The following is a 21177-nucleotide window of genomic DNA, read 5'->3' on the forward strand; positions in this document are numbered from 1 at the left end:
TGCAGAAATGATAAATATACACGCTCAATTCAGCGTGAATGACGGTGGCCGGGATGACATTGTAACGTCAAGCGTGGGGAATCTCCGGAATTGGCAATCGTGCGAACGATGGTGAGATTTATCGCGAGCGGAGCGGATATTCGCGGATTTTTGCAGTTGGTTGCATTTCCGATGGTGTATTTCCGCGCCGCGTGCAAAGTATCGAGCCGTGTCGATATCAAACAGCACATGCGATCAACAACGTTACAACAACAGATCATGCGATCGCTGTTGTAACGTCAGTGCCGACGTCACGCGACGCAAATTTAGCACGTTCGATCGACGGCGACGTACTGCTCGATTTCTATTTGACAATACAACAGGCATGGCATCGGCAATTCATTCAGTCCCGCAGTATTAATAGGCCGCGCACGCGAGTGCCAATAAACCGTGATGCAGCGCGCAAGTGATAGCGTAATCTCCACATCGATACATAATAAGCCGAGAGCGCGGCAGCGGCAGGATACAATTATCGTTTGTTCGCGTTGATAAAATTTATCGTGTCGCCGCATGCAACTGCGATATCACTTCCGGGTCTATGTTAATCCGATCCGGCCGACTGGGATCGAAGAAAAGAGGCCCGGACTCGCGCGTATCTATCTTATTACCGTATCAAGTGCCGTGCAATCTGAAGATAGAAACCGGAGACCGCCTATAGCCCCGGAACTTCATGAATTATTTATCGCCACCGGGGCCACCGGACGCGGGAGATTCGTTTATTAAAACCACGGAAATTACTCGTACTTGATTTTCATGATTATGAGATATTCACTGACTCGAATACACGCGCGGTCGAATTAAACGCATGAATTTGTTGCACTCGCGCCGCGTATACGGCGCACACGATATCGCGTTGGATGTGCTTCCGCTTTGCGAGGGCACTGAACGATTCCGGGGTGGTTCTTGCCGGTTATCGCGAGCCGCGTATTTATCACGCGCATGTCGATAAACGGACGCGTGACTCCACTTTTCGAGCGTAGAATTAACGTCGGGGCGTCTTCCCGTCTCATTACCCGCGAAATTCGGCGTATCGTGTCTGCTTATACTTTCACGCAAACAACAAAATTCCACCGTCATCCCGAGCAAAAAATTCTTAGGGCTATCTTCATGAAGCATAAGGCCCCGATAAGGCTGAAAGTAGGATGCCCTGAAAAGGAATGCCTATCGTTATTATTACGTCAGGTCCCAAGATGGATCTTTTAGGGATACCTTAGATCTTACGAAACATGATTTTGATAAGGAAAACTGATGAGGATCTTAGAAGGGCTCATTACGAGGGCCTTAAATTTAACAAATAAGGCTTTGATAGGAAAAGCTGAGAAAAGCCTTAGAAAAATTTTTTAGGGATGCCTTAGATTTTGCGAAATAAAGCTTTGATAGGAAAAGCTGAGAAGTGTCTTAGAAGGATTTTTAAAGGATGCCTTAGATTTTGTGAAATAAGACTTTGATAGGAAAAACTGAGAAGGGCCTCAGAAGGATTTTTAAAGAATGACTTGGATTTAATAAGTAAGACTTTAACATGGACAACTGATACGGGCCTTGGAAGGATCTTTTAAGGATGCTTTAGATATACAAAGTCAAGTTTTGTTATAAAAAATTAATAAGATCTGAAGCATGTAATAAAATTATCATAGTTCGGTATTGTTTTAGCAGGTATGATCTATCTTATTCTTTTAAAGATTTTTTAATTATATCGCAATTAAAAATAAATTTTATTAGCTTTTTATTAGTTTTATTAGTTAATTTTATTAGTTGTCATATTCATTAGTCTTTTCTAAGGATTTTTCTAATGTTGCCTTCGTTTTGAAATGCAGCAAACTTTAATAAAACCAATAGCAGGATTATGCGTAAAATATGCTATATTTTCAAAATAAGAAATTCTTGTTGTATAGGTTATAAAGAACAAGGTTATAAAGAAATAAAGAAATTGCAGTCTAAATTTCTTGGAATGAAAGGAATGAATATTTTTACTCCAGCAATAATAAAAATATTTCGAGTCGCAATTGCAAGAGTGAATATCTCAAATTTTAGAATGGATTTTAACTCCATATCTTAATATGATCCCTCAATACCCTGAGGTCCTCTTAATATTGCCTCATAAAACCCCTGTTAATATTTCCTTTTAAGGCCTTTATAATATTGCTTTATAAGAACCCACTAAACTATTTGTTATAAATATATCTTGTAAGGTCCTTATCTTTCTATCATTACTAGCTCTGATTGATGAACTGAATGTTAGGGAAAAATAATCAGGCCCTTACCAAAGCCCTATTAATTTTTCTACTCGGGATGTCGGCCATCGTAGAATTCTGCTGCAGTGACTGATGGTAAATTAATATAAAAATACACAATTTCCGAATTGAAATAAATTTCTCTGTAGTACCAAAATCAACCAAAAATATATTAGTTTTAGAATTTTTGAGCATAACTTCCTTCATGGTAAAGAAAATAGATTCAAATTTTTCACGAGATGTTGTTTGATTGAAAGTATTATGCTTTGTTCGGTAAGCTACACCTGTTATCAAAACATATTATGATCTAATACATATCCGAATATATCCATACACTTCAAACCAAGTTATGCTCAAATATCTTAACCCTTTGTGACGCAGGCGGACACCCAGAGACCCACCTGTATTCCGTCAGTTGTTCATATTTTATGAGCAATTTTAACGATTTCTTAGCAATTATATTTTTTAGCTTCTTAAGACCCTAACTAATGTAAAATAATTGTAATTACTTATAAATGTTTTAAATTTATTATTGCTAATAGTAAATAAGTAAACACAATAAAATGTTTTTAAAAATAAATGTATGGCAAGGCGAGGAATTAATTATTTTTATCTGAGAATTAATACGCAGGAATTTGTTTGGGGCGCTGATTACGAATCCGTTGTCAGATTTTAGAAATTCAGAATAACGAATCCAATATGGTGGACATAAAATTAAAAATTCAACCAATTTTCGTGAAACTAGGTATCTAGGGTTTTCTTGGGTCACTGATTACGAATTCATTATCAGATTTTCAAAATTCAAGATGATCAATCCAATATGGCGGACGAAAAACTTAAAAAAAACTTCAATTTTTAGAAAAATTGATATTGAGGGATTTTTAGGTCGCTAATTATGAATCCATCATCAGATTTTCAAAATTCACGATGGCTGATTTGATACAGCGAGAATTTGAAAAAACCTAGATTTCTACGCCATTTTGAGTTTCGAAAATCTGACAACGGATTTGTAATTAGCGACATTAAAAACTGCTGGGTACCAGTTTCACGGAAATTGGTTAAATTTTGAATTTTACGTCAGCCATATTGGATTCGCCATTTTGAATTTCGAAAATCTGACAACGGTAATCGGCGACTCAAAAAATGCCTGGATACAAAATTTTATAGAAATCGGTTGAAAGGAAAAATTTGTGGCTCAAATGGTTAAAGGTAGTATATTTTTGGCCGGTACTGTAGATACTTACAGAAGATCGAAGCTCGTGAGAGTGTCGTGTCTACGCAGGGTCAACCCGATTGGTCCGACAAATTCGTCCTTTTTCGACGCAGATCGATATTCATTACTGAATCTGAGTTTTACCAGACGAGTTGACTCGCCGGTGCCGCGTGGATTTACTTGTTCGGTAATAAAAGGTTCATTTATATTTTGTGCGCAACTAAAGCCTGGCTGGTACCTTATTCATAAATAGCAGTGGAACGTGAAAGCATGGCCTACAGCTTACGTGCTGTCGCATTATTAATAAGAAACGCGACGTGTGTGTGTGTGTGTGTGTGGATGTGTGCGCATGTGTGCGGTTAAGAATAATGCCGCGCTGCCCAACCGCATTACGGAGCGGAAGGGTTAATATTGCGCCAAAGCTCAAAAACATCGACATCCGGTCGTCCGGCCGTAATAAATATAAAAACAGATCCTTTGCATCCTCCGCCGTGCGTCATTACCGCCTTAAATATTTGATGAACGGGAATTTTACTGAATTCGTCTTTGCCGTGCGTTTTCTGTTTGCTCGCCAGCCGAGAGCCCAAAACGATTGCCCGATTCGTTTCTAATCGCAAGAGTGGCTATCCTTGAGGCAGGCTGTCGTATCCGAGTTTCATAAACATTTCGTGCCTAGTGGACATTTGTCATACACAGGACAACGTTACGACGTCCTATAACTGGCCGACTTTGCTTTGCAGATGAGACGAAGGTACATTTAAGACAAATTCGACGCATTATGTTAGCGGAAAGCAGAGAAGTATCGCCGGAACGTGTAAGAGCAATAAAAGGCGAGAGATCACCTTCCGTTTCCCGAGCCACATTTCTGTCTACCATTGAAGAAAAGACCGAAATCAAAAGAGAAAATGAACGGAAAGACGAACAAGGTAAAACGAAAAGACGAACGAACGGATTCATGGTGAGAATATATTTGCGATTGTTATAGGGGCAGCAAAAAATTAATGAAATTTACGAGGCGTGATATCCTTGGTGACGCTTATACTCTCCTTAGGAATCTTCACGTATTTTCGGTAAGTTTGTAACTTATCGGCGCCTTTATTTCCGCCGTTATGTCGACAGAGTATGAAAATTTGTATCCGCGCCGATACATCCAGGTCACTGCGCTAAAGATCCGGGAGTTACCTCTTGATACGTCATGTACAGTCTGTCAAGTAAGAGCGTGGTCGGGTTAATTTATAAAAAAATATATTAAATAAAATTTTTAAATACATATATGCATTGTATTCGATGAGAAGAAGGATGCAATAATGTCAATAATGCGTCCAGTCACCACTGGCGTCGATAATTGCCTGACATCTCCGAGGCATGCTTTGGATCAAATTGACGGCGTATTTTAGCGGCAAGGATCTCCAAATCCGACGAATCTCGCAATATATAACTGTTCAAAGTGTACGTGCATTTTCCACGAAGCTTCTGCTTCTGCTAATGTATGCCCACACATTTTCTATGGGATTTGCATCGGGCGACTGCGACGGCCAATCCAATGTAATGATGCCAGATTGCTTCTTCCACTCGATATAGAGCTTGCTGCGGTGTTCAAGATCGTTGTCCTGCTGCAGAATCCAAACCTCATTTTTATCGATGAACCAACGTTTGGCAGACGGTAACAAAGCCTTTTTATATATTTTCAGCATTTTCTCGGCATTCAGGTTGTAGGTAAACAGGTGCAAAGTGCCAAATTCCTGCTTTGAGAAGCAGCCCTAAAGCATTTTTGCACCTTTACTTCGTGTTTTACTGTTCGCTGGACAAGCCTATTGGTGGAAGTCGACCAGGCTCGCGTGAGGATACAACGTGCCCATATAGAACATTCATGGTAAAAAATTATGTCGCTATAATCTTGATCGATGTTCTCGTGGGCCCAAGCGAGTCGCTTCGTCACATGTTTTTCGGTCAACAGAAGTTTCTTTATTTTGTTGCGCCATTTCAGGTCATGAGTGCGGAGATGAGTTCGGATAGTTTCAAGCGATATATCTAAACCTTCTGACTTTAATTTTGCTTGTCCTTGACGTAGTGTTAAAGCAGGATTCCAACTGAATCTTTCTTGCTAGCATCTTGCTTGCATCAAGGACAAAGTGTCCCTCTATCGGCTCACAAGAGATTCAGGGCGGTACCGTTTATCAGTTATAAGTAAGGCCGACCACGCTCTTACTAGATAGATTGTACTTTTTTTAAAAAAGCGTTCCAAATATTCCGACCCATGAGCATATGATTATTTTCTCGTTCATGTCTAAGAGGCGGAGCATGATTGAACAAAAGAAGCCGACATCAAATTAACATATTCCTCTTCATATACAGGTTGCGTGAAAAGTTCGCGAAGCGAAACTGAAATAAAGAATACTAATTCTAAAAAAATGATTTTCTTCTCAATATAGTCTCCATTAACTTCAATACACTTGGCCCAATGGCTCTCCAATAATTTTATTCCATCGCGGAAGTGTGTTTTGGAAGGTCTATGAAATATGCCTCTACGGCTGCTATAGCTTCTTCATTCGACAAAAAATGCTTTCCACGGAGGAATTGTTTCAGGTTTCGGAACAGATAGAAGTCGCTGGTGCAAATCTGGCGAATACGTGTGATGATCAAGCAATTTGTACTTCAATTCATTGAATTTAGACATTGACAAAACACTTGTTGAGCAGATGCGTTGTCTTGGTGAAAAAATGATTTGTTTGTGCTGCAAACCAGGTCTTTTCTCACGAATTTTTGCGTCCAATTGACCAAAAGGTTACAATAATATTCAGAGTTAATTGTTTTACCTTTTCCAGATAGTCAATTAACAAAATCCCTTTAGCATCCCAAAAAACTGATGTGAAACCTTTTTTTGCCGATCTTTCATGCTTTGTTTGCTTTGGAGCTGAACATCCAGCTTCAGTCCATTGTAAACGTTCCTGTTTCAATTTAAGGATCATGGTGATAGATCCAAGTCTCATCATAGTTATAAAACGACGCACAAAATCGGTTTTATTCTTCTTAAAACGATTCAAATGACGCTGAGAAATTTGTTTCGAGCGAGTTTTTGTTGAATTGTTAACGTATGCGGCAACCACTTTTCCAAACACCTTTTTATTTGTAATTCTTTATGCAAAATATGCCGTACCCGTTCATCTGAAATGCCTATGGTATGAGCAATTTCACGCTGTAGTCACACTTGGATCTTCAGAACAATAACACGTATTTGCTCAATGATTTCTGGTGTTGATGTCTTTTTGGACGTCCACTGCGTGGATCATCTTCAATGCTTGTACGACCACGTTGAAACTCAAGTGTCCATTTACAAACCATTGTTTTTGAAGGAGCAGATTCCCCTAACACATTTACCATCTCGGAATGAATTTCCATTGCCTTTAAACCTTTTAACAAAGAACTCAATCACTGCAAGGCTTATTGATGGAAAAGCTGCAGAGAAAAGCCTTTAAAAAATATTTTTTTTAGGGCCATGCCTATAGATTTTGCCCCGACAAATAAAAACTAAAAGGAGCGACTTTTGATAAGAGAAAAGCTGGAGAAGTGCATCTCTAGAAGGATTTTTAAAGGATGCCTCTAGATTTTGTGAAATACAGTACTTGATAGAAGAAAACTGGAGAAGGGCCTCAGAAGCGCCAATGTTTTACTGAGAATGGACTTGGATTAATAAGTAAGACTATTAACAATGGGACAACTGATAAGGGCCCTATGGAAGATCTAATTCTAGAGGATGGCTTTACGATTCAAAGTACGAGATCGTCTTGTTATATAAAAAAATTAATAAGATCTGAAGCATAGTGAAATAAAATAATCATCAGTTCGGTTATTGCGTATTTAGCAGGTATGACTTAACCTCCTTGATTACTCTTTTAAAGCAGATTTTTAAAATTATATCGCAAATTAAAAAGTAAATTTTATCTAAGTCTTCTTTATTAGTTTTTGATTATGTGTTAATTTATAGGTTGGTGGTCGATACTTTCATTTAGTCTTTTTCTAGAGATTTTTCTAATGTGCCTTCTGTTTGCAAATGGTAGCAGGTGCAACTTTTAAATAAAACGCAATCAGGATTATCGTAAATATGCTATATTTTCAATCAAATAAGCAGAATTTCTTGTTGTAATAGGTTATAAGACAGAAGTTATAAAGAAATAAAGAAATTGAGCAAGTCTAAACTTCTTGGAATGAAAGGAATTGAATATTTTTGATACATCCACGACAATGATATAAAAATATTTCGAGTCGCAATTGCAGAGATGAATCACTTCAAATTTTTAGAATGGATTTATTAACTTCATTATCTTAATATGATCCCTCAAATTACCCTGAAGGTCCTCTTAGATATTTGCCTCATAAGAACCCCTTGTTAAATATTTCTCTTGTTAAGGCCTTATATAATATTGCTTTATAAGAACCCACTAAACTATCTTGTTATAAATATATTACTTGTTAAAGGTGCTACTTAACTTCTATCATTACTTAAAGCATACTGAGTTAGGCACGCTGAAGGACTTACGCATGGTAGGTAAGGCACACTGCAAAAGATAATTTTTCAGGCCTACTACCAAAGGGAGTCGACTTACTCCTAATTTTCGTACTCGTTGATGTCGCATGCCGAGACATTTTGGCTGAGTGAACTGTGTAAATTTATAAATCATACTACACTAATTCGAATGAAAAGATAATTTCTTGTCTGTAGTGAGCAATAATGAACGCCAAAAATGAGATTAGTTTTAGAATCTTTCTTGAGCATACTTTCCTTCATGGTAAGATAATATTAGAGATTGCGAAATATGTTTCACGAGATGTTGTTGTGTGATTGTGAAAGCTATTATGCTTTGTCGGTAAGCGAGCCATCCGACTGGAGTTTCATATCAAAAACATAAGTTCATACGGTAATCAATACATATAACCGAAATAATAATCCATACACCTTCCAAACCAAGTGTATGCGTCAAATATCTTAACCCTTTGTGACCAGGCGGACACGCCAGAGACCCCACCTGTATTCCGTCCAAGTGTGATTCATATTTTATGAGCAATTTTAACGCATTTCTTAGCACAATATATTTTTTTAAGCTTCTTAAGACCCTAACTAATGTAAAATAATTGATAATATCTTATAAATGTTTTAAATTTATTATTGCTTAATCATCAAATAACAGTAAACACCAATAAAATGTTTTTTAAAAATAAAATGTATTCGGCAAGGCGAGGAAAATTAATATTTTTCCCATCTCCGAGATATAATACCGCAGGGAATTTGTTTGGGCGCTGATTACGAATCCGTTGTCAGATTTTAGAAATTCAGAATAACGAATCTAAATACTGGTGGACACTAAAGATAAAGAATTTCACCAATTTTCCGTGAAACTAGTATCTAGGGTTTTCTCTCCGGGTCACTTGATTAGAATTCTTATCAGATTTTCCAAAATTCAGATGATCAATCCAAACTAATGGGCGGACGAAAAACTTAAAAAAACTTCATTTTTAGAAAAATTGATATTGAGGGATTTTACGGTCGCTAATATTGAACTCATCATCAGAATTTTCCAAAACTTACGATGGCTGATCTTGAATACACGCAGAACTTTCTGAAAAACCTAGATTTCTACGCCATTTTGAGTTTGCGAAAATCTGGACAACGGATTTGTAATTAGCGACACTTAAAACTGCTGGGGTACCTCAGTTTCACCGGAAATTGGTTAAATTTGAATTTTACTCCAGCCGATTTGCGATTCGCCATTGTTGAATTTTCGGAACAATCTGACAACGTAATTCACGTAATCATCGACTTCAACAAATCCATGCGGCTACCAAAAATTTTTAGAAATGGCTTTTGAAAGGAAAAAATTGTGGCTCAAATGGTTTAAGGTAGTCATATTTTTTGGCCGGTACTGTAGATACTGTACAGAAGTATCGAAAGCTCTGTGAGAGTGTCGTGCTAACGCAGAGGGGCTCAACCCCCGATGTGTCGACAACATTCGTCCTTTTTCGACCGCAGATCGGATAATTCATTACTGAAAATCTGAAGTTTTACCAACAGATTTGACTGCCGGAAACATGCCGCGTGCAGAGTGGATTACTTTGATTCGGTAATAAAAGGACGTTCATTTATATTTTGTGGCGGCAACTAGAAGCCTGGCTGGTACCTTATTCATAAATACGCAGGTTGGAACGTGAAGAAGCATGGACCTACAGCTTATCGCTGCCTGGTCGCATACTACTTTAATAAGGAAACGTCGACGGTGTGTGTGTGTGTGTGTTGTGATGTGTGCGGCAATGTGTGCGTTTAAGACATAATTTGCGCGCTGCCCCAACCGCATTACGGAAGCGGAAAGGGTAATAATATTGCGCCACAAGCTTCCAAAACATCGACATTGGTCGTCCGGCCGTAATAAATATAAAAACAGATCTTTTGCATCCTTCCGCCGTGCGTCATTACCTGCCTTAAGATATTTGATTGAACAGGGAATTTAATACCTGAATTCAGCTCTTGCCCGTGCGCTTTTCTGTTTGCTGCGCCAGCGAGAGCCCAACACAACGATTGCCCCGATTCGTTTCTAATCGCAAGAGTGGGCTTCATCCTTGAGGGCAGGACCTGTCGTATCCACGAAGTTTCAAATAAACATTTCGTGGCCTAGTGTGACATTAGTCATACAAAGAGACAACGTTACGACCGTCCATATAACTTGGCCGACTTTGCTTTTGCAGATGAACGCACGAAGGTAACATTTAATGACAAATTCGACGCATCTATGTTAGCGGAAAGCAGGAGAAGTATCCGCCGGAACGTGTAAGAAGCACAATAAAGGCGGAGGAGCACTCACACCTTACCGGTTTCCCGCAGCCAGCATTTTCTGTCTACATTGAAGAAAAGACCGAAATCAAAGAGAAATATGAACGGAAAGACGAACAGGTTAAAACGAAAAAGACGAATTTACACCCAAGTGCTGTATGCACTACGCAGGGTTGGGAAAGTTATCTAGTTTGTAAAAGTATCTAGTTACAGTTACAGTTTTTTTCACTGAAAAAGTAACTAATTACAGTTACAAGTTATCTTCAAAAATAACATGTGACAGTTATAGTTGTTTAGAAAGTAACGAGTCGTTACTTTTCAGTTACTTTTTTACAATAATTGTACTATTATTATTTTAGATTTTGTAATTGTGTAAATTCCTCAATTGTATATAAAAGGTGGTTTGTTGATTATTATATTTCTCATATTGTATATAATTTTACAAATTAGATTCATTAATTTAAATAAGCAATTCATATTTATTCTTTAAGACTATTAATAACAATTATAAGAAAGTGAATGAATTTGATGAGAATAATAGATACTAAAAATACTAAAAGTAATCTTAACATCAAAAATTACATTTTTTCACTAAAAAATATATTAATATTTTATAAATAAAAACATACACTCATATGTTTTCTTAAATTTGCAATCAAAGTTCTACTTGCATAAATAATTTTAAACACGCAACAACGCATTTTCTAAATGCAGTTAGAATAACTGTATGCTTAAGAAACTTAAGTTTAATATATAAAGTAACCAATATATAAAGTAACCATTAAAGTAACTATTAAATTAGTTAAGCTAGTTATCAAACAAATGTAACCGAGTTAAATTACAGTTACAGAGGGCAAAAACGGAGCGAAGTTGAGTTACCAAAAAAAGATAACTGTGACTGTAACTTCGTTACAAGTAACAAGTTGCTTCTCAACCCTGGCGCTACGCCACGTGACATGTGTGGTTCGTGTTTGAATTAAACTCTCGCCATTCTTCGCATTGATAACCGAGTTCGTCGATGCATTTCGACCGCGTCGCTTCGCATTCGTTTCAATCTACTGCACCCGCGCGACCGCAATCGTTCCGACGCAATCGGTGCTCGGTGATTTGACAAAAAAGTACATGACAAATTCCGGTACGTCCCGGGAGAATATACGTCGAGAGTCGCTCGGGGGAAAAACTCGCGAAAATCGTGGGGAGCACGGCGTTCTCGGCCGGATCGAGAGAGAGGAAAAGAAGACCTCTCGTCGGGCGCGCGTTCGTCAAGAAATAACATTTTTACAAATTCAAACTTTCTGCAGAAATGATAAATATACACGCTCAATTCAGCGTGAATGACGGTGGCCGGGATGACATTGTAACGTCAAGCGTGGGGAATCTCCGGAATTGGCAATCGTGCGAACGATGGTGAGATTTATCGCGAGCGGAGCGGATATTCGCGGATTTTTGCAGTTGGTTGCATTTCCGATGGTGTATTTCCGCGCCGCGTGCAAAGTATCGAGCCGTGTCGATATCAAACAGCACATGCGATCAACAACGTTACACAACAGATCATGCGATCGCTGTTGTAACGTCAGTGCCGACGTCACGCGACGCAAATTTAGCACGTTCGATCGACGGCGACGTACTGCTCGATTTCTATTTGACAATACAACAGGCATGGCATCGGCAATTCATTCAGTCCCGCAGTATTAATAGGCCGCGCACGCGAGTGCCAATAAACCGTGATGCAGCGCGCAAGTGATAGCGTAATCTCCACATCGATACATAATAAGCCGAGAGCGCGGCAGCGGCAGGATACAATTATCGTTTGTTCGCGTTGATAAAATTTATCGTGTCGCCGCATGCAACTGCGATATCACTTCCGGGTCTATGTTAATCCGATCCGGCCGACTGGGATCGAAGAAAAGAGGCCCGGACTCGCGCGTATCTATCTTATTACCGTATCAAGTGCCGTGCAATCTGAAGATAGAACCGGAGACCGCCTATAGCCCCGGAACTTCATGAATTATTTATCGCCACCGGGGCCACCGGACGCGGGAGATCCGTTTATTAAAACCACGGAAATTACTCGTACTTGATTTTCATGATTATGAGATATTCACTGACTCGAATACACGCGCGGTCGAATTAAACGCATGAATTTGTTGCACTCGCGCCGCGTATACGGCGCACACGATATCGCGTTGGATGTGCTTCCGCTTTGCGAGGGCACTGAACGATTCCGGGGTGGTTCTTGCCGGTTATCGCGAGCCGCGTATTTATCACGCGCATGTCGATAAACGGACGCGTGACTCCACTTTTCGAGCGTAGAATTAACGTCGGGGCGTCTTCCCGTCTCATTACCCGCGAAATTCGGCGTATCGTGTCTGCTTATACTTTCACGCAAACAACAAAATTCCACCGTCATCCCGAGCAAAAAATTCTTAGGGCTATCTTCATGAAGCATAAGGCCCCGATAAGGCTGAAAGTAGGATGCCCTGAAAAGGAATGCCTATCGTTATTATTACGTCAGGTCCCAAGATGGATCTTTTAGGGATACCTTAGATCTTACGAAACATGATTTTGATAAGGAAAAACTGATGAGGATCTTAGAAGGGCTCATTACGAGGGCCTTAAATTTAACAAATAAGGCTTTGATAGGAAAAGCTGAGAAAAGCCTTAGAAAAATTTTTTAGGGATGCCTTAGATTTTGCGAAATAAAGCTTTGATAGGAAAAGCTGAGAAGTGTCTTAGAAGGATTTTTAAAGGATGCCTTAGATTTTGTGAAATAAGACTTTGATAGGAAAAACTGAGAAGGGCCTCAGAAGGATTTTTAAAGGATGACTTGGATTTAATAAGTAAGACTTTAACATGGACAACTGATATGGGCCTTGGAAGGATCTTTTAAGGATGCTTTAGATATACAAAGTCAAGTTTTGTTATAAAAAATTAATAAGATCTGAAGCATGTAATAAAATTATCATAGTTCGGTATTGTTTTAGCAGGTATGATCTATCTTATTCTTTTAAAGATTTTTTAATTATATCGCAATTAAAAATAAATTTTATTAGCTTTTTATTAGTTTTATTAGTTAATTTTATTAGTTGTCATATTCATTAGTCTTTTCTAAGGATTTTTCTAATGTTGCCTTCGTTTTGAAATGCAGCAAACTTTAATAAAACCAATAGCAGGATTATGCGTAAAATATGCTATATTTTCAAAATAAGAAATTCTTGTTGTATAGGTTATAAAGAACAAGGTTATAAAGAAATAAAGAAATTGCAGTCTAAATTTCTTGGAATGAAAGGAATGAATATTTTTACTCCAGCAATAATAAAAATATTTCGAGTCGCAATTGCAAGAGTGAATATCTCAAATTTTAGAATGGATTTTAACTCCATATCTTAATATGATCCCTCAATACCCTGAGGTCCTCTTAATATTGCCTCATAAAACCCCTGTTAATATTTCCTTTTAAGGCCTTTATAATATTGCTTTATAAGAACCCACTAAACTATTTGTTATAAATATATCTTGTAAGGTCCTTATCTTTCTATCATTACTAGCTCTGATTGATGAACTGAATGTAAGGAAAAATAATCAGGCCCTTACCAAAGCCCTATTAATTTTTCTACTCGGGATGTCGGCCATCGTAGAATTCTGCTGCAGTGACTGATGGTAAATTAATATAAAAATACACAATTTCCGAATTGAAATAAATTTCTCTGTAGTACCAAAATCAACCAAAAATATATTAGTTTTAGAATTTTTGAGCATAACTTCCTTCATGGTAAAGAAAATAGATTCAAATTTTTCACGAGATGTTGTTTGATTGAAAGTATTATGCTTTGTTCGGTAAGCTACACCTGTTATCAAAACATATTATGATCTAATACATATCCGAATATATCCATACACTTCAAACCAAGTTATGCTCAAATATCTTAACCCTTTGTGACGCAGGCGGACACCCAGAGACCCACCTGTATTCCGTCAGTTGTTCATATTTTATGAGCAATTTTAACGATTTCTTAGCAATTATATTTTTTAGCTTCTTAAGACCCTAACTAATGTAAAATAATTGTAATTACTTATAAATGTTTTAAATTTATTATTGCTAATAGTAAATAAGTAAACACAATAAAATGTTTTTAAAAATAAATGTATGGCAAGGCGAGGAATTAATTATTTTTATCTGAGAATTAATACGCAGGAATTTGTTTGGGGCGCTGATTACGAATCCGTTGTCAGATTTTAGAAATTCAGAATAACGAATCCAATATGGTGGACATAAAATTAAAAATTCAACCAATTTTCGTGAAACTAGGTATCTAGGGTTTTCTTGGGTCACTGATTACGAATTCATTATCAGATTTTCAAAATTCAAGATGATCAATCCAATATGGCGGACGAAAAACTTAAAAAAAACTTCAATTTTTAGAAAAATTGATATTGAGGGATTTTTAGGTCGCTAATTATGAATCCATCATCAGATTTTCAAAATTCACGATGGCTGATTTGATACAGCGAGAATTTGAAAAAACCTAGATTTCTACGCCATTTTGAGTTTCGAAAATCTGACAACGGATTTGTAATTAGCGACATTAAAAACTGCTGGGTACCTAGTTTCACGGAAATTGGTTAAATTTTGAATTTTACGTCAGCCATATTGGATTCGCCATTTTGAATTTCGAAAATCTGACAACGGTAGTAATCAGCGACTCAAAAAATCCCTGGATACAAAATTTTATAGAAATCGGTTGAAAGGAAAAATTTGTGGCTCAAATGGTTAAAGGTAGTATATTTTTGGCCGGTACTGTAGATACTTACAGAAGATCGAAGCTCGTGAGAGTGTCGTGTCTACGCAGGGTCAACCCGATTGGTCCGACAAATTCGTCCTTTTTCGACGCAGATCGATATTCATTACTGAATCTGAGTTTTACCAGACGAGTTGACTCGCCGGTGCCGCGTGGATTTACTTGTTCGGTAATAAAAGGTTCATTTATATTTTGTGCGCAACTAAAGCCTGGCTGGTACCTTATTCATAAATAGCAGTGGAACGTGAAAGCATGGCCTACAGCTTACGTGCTGTCGCATTATTAATAAGAAACGCGACGTGTGTGTGTGTGTGTGTGTGGATGTGTGCGCATGTGTGCGGTTAAGAATAATGCCGCGCTGCCCAACCGCATTACGGAGCGGAAGGGTTAATATTGCGCCAAAGCTCAAAAACATCGACATCCGGTCGTCCGGCCGTAATAAATATAAAAACAGATCCTTTGCATCCTCCGCCGTGCGTCATTACCGCCTTAAATATTTGATGAACGGGAATTTTACTGAATTCGTCTTTGCCGTGCGTTTTCTGTTTGCTCGCCAGCCGAGAGCCCAAAACGATTGCCCGATTCGTTTCTAATCGCAAGAGTGGCTATCCTTGAGGCAGGCTGTCGTATCCGAGTTTCATAAACATTTCGTGCCTAGTGGACATTTGTCATACACAGGACAACGTTACGACGTCCTATAACTGGCCGACTTTGCTTTGCAGATGAGACGAAGGTACATTTAAGACAAATTCGACGCATTATGTTAGCGGAAAGCAGAGAAGTATCGCCGGAACGTGTAAGAGCAATAAAAGGCGAGAGATCACCTTCCGTTTCCCGAGCCACATTTCTGTCTACCATTGAAGAAAAGACCGAAATCAAAAGAGAAAATGAACGGAAAGACGAACAAGGTAAAACGAAAAGACGAACGAACGGATTCATGGTGAGAATATATTTGCGATTGTTATAGGGGCAGCAAAAAATTAATGAAATTTACGAGGCGTGATATCCTTGGTGACGCTTATACTCTCCTTAGAATCTTCACGTATTTTCGGTAAGTTTGTAACTTATCGGCGCCTTTATTTCCGCCGTTATGTCGACAGAGCATGAAAATTTGTATCCGCGCCGATACATCCAGGTCACTGCGCTAAAGATCCGGGAGTTACCTCTTGATACGTCATGTACAGTCTGTCAAGTAAGAGCGTGGTCGGGTTAATTTATAAAAAAATATATTAAATAAAATTTTTAAATACATATATGCATTGTATTCGATGAGAAGAAGGATGCAATAATGTCAATAATGCGTCCAGTCACCACTGGCGTCGATAATTGCCTGACATCTCCGAGGCATGCTTTGGATCAAATTGACGGCGTATTTTAGCGGCAAGGATCTCCAAATCCGACGAATCTCGCAATATATAACTGTTCAAAGTGTACGTGCATTTTCCACGAAGCTTCTGCTTCTGCTAATGTATGCCCACACATTTTCTATGGGATTTGCATCGGGCGACTGCGACGGCCAATCCAATGTAATGATGCCAGATTGCTTCTTCCACTCGATATAGAGCTTGCTGCGGTGTTCAAGATCGTTGTCCTGCTGCAGAATCCAAACCTCATTTTTATCGATGAACCAACGTTTGGCAGACGGTAACAAAGCCTTTTTATATATTTTCAGCATTTTCTCGACATTCAGGTTGTAGGTAAACAGGTGCAAAGTGCCGAATCCCTGCTTTGACAAGCAGCCCCAAAGATGCACCTTTACTTCGTGTTTTACTGTTCGCTGGACAAGCCTATTGGTGGAAGTCGACCAGGCTCGCGTGAGGATACAACGTGCCCATATAGAACATTCATGGTAAAAAATTATGTCGCTATAATCTTGATCGATGTTCTCGTGGGCCCAAGCGAGTCGCTTCGTCACATGTTTTTCGGTCAACAGAAGTTTCTTTATTTTGTTGCGCCATTTCAGGTCATGAGTGCGGAGATGAGTTCGGATAGTTTCAAGCGATATATCTAAACCTTCTGACTTTAATTTTGCTTGTCCTTGACGTAGTGTTAAAGCAGGATTCCAACTGAATCTTTCTTGCTAGCATCTTGCTTGCATCAAGGACAAAGTGTCCCTCTATCGGCTCACAAGAGATTCAGGGCGGTACCGTTTATCAGTTATAAGTAAGGCCGACCACGCTCTTACTAGATAGATTGTACTTTTTTTAAAAAGCGTTCCAAATATTCCGACCCATGAGCATATGATTATTTTCTCGTTCATGTCTAGAGGCGGAGCATGATTGAACAAAAGAAGCCGACATCAAATTAACATATTCCTCTTCATATACAGGTTGCGTGAAAAGTTCGCGGAGCGAAACTGAAATAAAGAATACCTAATTCCATAAAATGATTTTCTTCTTCAATATAGTCTCCATTAACTTCAATACACTTGGCCCAATGGCTCTCCAATAATTTTATTCCATCGTGGAAGTGTGTTTCTGGAAGGTCTGTGAAATATGCATCTACGGCTGCTATAGCTTCTTCATTCGACAAAAAATGCTTTCCACGGAGGAATTGTTTCGGGTTTCGGAACAGATAGAAGTCGCCGAGTGTCAAATCTGGCGAATACAGTGGATGATCAAGCAATTTGTACTTCAATTCATTGAATTTAGACATTGACAAAACACTTGTATGAGCAGGTGCGTTGTCTTGGTGAAAAATGATTTGTTTGTGCTGCAAACCAGGTCTTTTCTCACGAATTTTTGCGTCCAATTAATCCAAAAGGTTACAATAATATTCAGAGTTAATTGTTTTACCATTTTCCAGATAGTCAATTAACAAAATCCTTTTAGCATCTCAAAAAACTGATGCCAAAACCTTTTTTTGCCGATCTTTTATGCTTTGTTTGCTTTGGAGCTGAACATCCAGCTTCAGTCCATTGTAAACGTTCCTGTTTCAATTTAAGATCATGGTGATAGATCCAAGTCTCATCCATAGTTATAAAACGACGCACAAAATCGGTTTTATTCTTCTTAAAACGATTCAAATGACGCTGAGAAATTTGTTTTCGAGCGAGTTTTTGTTGAATTGTTAACGTATGCGGCACCACTTTCTCAAACACCTTTTTTATTTGTGATTCTTTATGCAAAATATGCCGTACCCGTTCATCTGAAATGCCTATGGTATGAGCAATTTTACGCATGTAGTCACACTTGGATCTTCAGAACAATAACACGTATTTGCTCAATGATTTCTGGTGTTGATGCTCTTTTTGGACGTCCACTGCGTGGATTATCTTCAATGCTTGTACGACCACGTTGAAACTCAAGTGTCCATTTACAAACCATTGTTTTTGAAGGAGCAGATTCCCCTAACACATTTACCATCTCGGAATGAATTTCCATTGCCTTTAAACCTTCTCTAACAAAGAACTCAATCACTGCACGCTGTTTCAGATTTTCCATTGCAAACAAATATACTGACACGTCAACTTCAATTGGCTTGTAAACACAGAAAGAATTGACAAATGGAAATGAAACCTAACCTAGGTTCATGTGAAGAGTGATCCCATATAACCGATTACAATTTATAATTCTACCGTTTATTTATAGATTCCGCTCCGCGTACTTTTCACGCAACCTGTAAGGGGAAAATTAATTGATATTAGGTGGAATCTTCTTGAAATAAAAGGAAAATGGTTAGAATAATATCTAATAAATTTTAAATGAATCGTTCACTTTAATCACTTTAGCGAAAGAGGAATCCTTTTTCTGTAAAAGGCTTTTTTTGTTTAGAATATGAGACTCGTACAAAGGTCACATTTCCCGTGACTATAGTTGGTCACTATATAGTTGCCAGTTTACGTTATTTTTTGTTATTCTCGTACGTTATCTCTGTATTGCTTTTTCGCCAATTTTTCGAGCCACGCAACAATCTTCGCGCGAAATATTCCAAAGAAGAGAAATGCTCGTGAAGAAAACGGTTGCGACCTCTCCGTTCCCTTCTGCGAACAATTTGATTTATCGTTATCGTACATATCTCAGACGTATATGTGTTGCTGTAACATATAACGAAAAGAATTTACGCAAATTTGGTAATAACGGTCAACCGCATCATTAAGAAGCACGGCGCCGTTTCTATCAGATTTTGCAGCTCGATGTCACAATTGCTCTGATTGAGCTACTGTCGCGTGCGCAAATAGTTGAGCAGTTTTGAAAGGACTTCCATTCATGAACTTTCACGTATCTTTTGCAGATCCTTTGCAGATATGCCGCGTATTGTATGTGCTCTTTCATTACTTCCTATTAACAAACTATGCCTGGATGTTCTGCGAGGGCTTCTATCTGCGCACCCTGCTGGTAAACGCATTCACCAACGAGCACAAATTAGTGAATTGGCTGATGGGACTTGGATGGTCGATGCCGACTGTAATCGTCACATTGTACACGGCACTACGCGCCTCCAGCAACGATCCTGCGGACACCGAGCAGTAAGTAACAATTTGCCAGTAGACGATCGCGTTGAGAGGATTAGCCCGCGAGAACATTTAACGAAGAAATCGTAAATCATCGCGCGACGATGAGAGTGCGGTGGCGAAAACCGAGAGAAGAAAAAGGAACATTGAGCGGGAAATTGGGTTTTAGGGTCGATAAAGAAAGCTTTTATCGCGCGAAACAAGACGAGATAAAGAGACGAATAAAGTCGCCTTTGCACTCATTTTCTATCAACTTAATTTTTCGCGAGATTCGGGGGAAATTTGCTAACATTAGACGAAGGAGCATTCTTCCACAGACGATTTGACAAAGGATTTCCAAGAGATTGCGAATTTATCGCTCTTTCCTAACATCACGATGTGTCGGATTCCTTCTTCCCGACTAAAGCACGATTTCGCAGCTCACTATCGAATAGTTTTTCCATTTACAATGTTTCTTGTTGAATTCAATCAAACTCGGCAACCCGTGAAAGCGATGGATAGCGTAGCTCGACAATCGATTAGAGTATCTCCTACTAAACTTCTATTTGAGCTCACCGCGTTATGTTTGTTTGAGACAGACGTTAAATGTTTTTCGACGTCGGGATAATATCGATTTAGGAAAAGTAAAGGTATTCTCCAAACGATTCGGGGAACGTGAGTCAACATTGGTCTAAAATTGGCCACGCAAATGTTGGATTGATTTAAAAATATGAGGGAGAAAAAAAAGGGAAGATTCTCATACATGACGTTAATATTAAACTAAATCACTAACGATTATGAGATTTCTGTCATTTGTCGAAATAACAATTTTTGAGAAAGGACAAAATATAATACAAGGAAAAAATATATTTATTCATTCTCTTTAATTTTATTCAACGTCAGTTAAAAGTATGAAGTACATCGCTGTAAATTGGAATAATTTTTAATATATTGAAGTCAATAATATTACTTTTATCTTTAATTTAAATTTTTTTATTTAACTCTTTAACGCCCGACTTTTTTATAAATATTTTAAGAATAAAATTTGAGTTTTTTTGAACTGAGACTATAAGTAGTGATAACCAAAAAAAATATCAGAATTTTATATCTACGAAAAACTACCTTCCCAAGCAGAATCTACTCCCAGAAGCGAAAAATATGCCTGATCGGTTAAATTCTCTTTTTTAGTTTTAATAATTTTATATCATACCTAATGATTGGAAAAATTTCTCGAAATATAAAACTCATATTCAGAACTTAATATTTATTTACCCGCAATGGAATTGCATAAGGCATCGAGAGATGCAGAAGGGAATTTTACAGGTTTTGCAAATTATTTTTGTCCTGCTTTGCTTCCCTTTCAAGCTGCACAATTGACAACGTCTTTTACTGTTTTCCTTAACAGGCATGTGCTTGTTGTAACACTTCCTGATGTACGAAAAACGAAATCTAACAATCGACATTTGAACAGAAAATGTAAAGTAAGTCTACTTCTGAACGAATAAATTTGTATTTTTTTTATAAATATGACGGTAAAAATGATAAACATGGACACACTCAGAGATGATTATCCAGATGAAAAAACCGTGAAACAATTACACGGAAAATCAGCATCAATCGTTTACTTCTGATTAAATAAGTAC

The 21177-nt window shown here is 38.1% G+C and overlaps 2 protein-coding genes across 5 annotated transcripts in view; both read left to right on the top strand.

Annotated features, from left to right (window-relative positions):
- LOC112589109 (pituitary adenylate cyclase-activating polypeptide type I receptor-like) overlaps window positions 1-21177 on the top strand; it is a 61639-nt gene that overhangs the window by 19784 nt on the left and 20678 nt on the right. Inside the window, exons 1-4 of one of the 3 annotated variants that reach the window (XM_025301183.1) lie at window positions 15088-15281; window positions 15825-16010; window positions 16070-16153; window positions 19336-19570. In XM_025301183.1, coding sequence (XP_025156968.1) covers window positions 16086-16153; window positions 19336-19570 — 303 coding nt within the window. In that variant the 5' untranslated portion in view covers window positions 15088-15281; window positions 15825-16010; window positions 16070-16085. Of the gene's footprint in view, window positions 1-15087; window positions 15282-15824; window positions 16011-16069; window positions 16154-19335; window positions 19571-21177 lie in introns of those variants that run through there. The other 2 variants (XM_025301181.1, XM_025301185.1) reach the window with 2 other exon arrangements.
- On the top strand, window positions 3455-4552 carry LOC112589108 (uncharacterized). Of its 2 annotated transcripts, none has more exons than XM_025301177.1 (3): window positions 3455-3680; window positions 4224-4409; window positions 4469-4552. In XM_025301177.1, the coding sequence occupies exons 1-3, from the start codon at window positions 3470-3472 to the stop codon at window positions 4483-4485; spliced, it is 414 nt and encodes a 137-aa protein (XP_025156962.1). In that variant the 5' UTR covers window positions 3455-3469; the 3' UTR covers window positions 4486-4552. The 2 variants fall into 2 exon arrangements, 1 of the variants encoding a protein (XP_025156962.1); XR_003113285.1 differs by having other exon boundaries at window positions 3482-3670.

The sequence above is a fragment of the Harpegnathos saltator genome, unplaced genomic scaffold, assembly GCF_003227715.2.
Source record: "Harpegnathos saltator strain DR-91 unplaced genomic scaffold, Hsal_v8.6 scaffold111, whole genome shotgun sequence".
Taxonomy (NCBI): Eukaryota; Metazoa; Arthropoda; class Insecta; order Hymenoptera; family Formicidae; genus Harpegnathos; species Harpegnathos saltator.

Bases quoted from the DNA above. Each gene is read 5' to 3' on its own strand.
- LOC112589108 (XM_025301177.1), top strand. From the start codon at position 3,470: ATGGTTAAAGGTAGTATATTTTTGGCCGGTACTGTAGATACTTACAGA. The intron at 3,681-4,223 runs GTTCATTTATAT...TTTGCTTTGCAG, and splicing joins TACTTGTTCGGTAATAAAAG to ATGAGACGAAGGTACATTTA.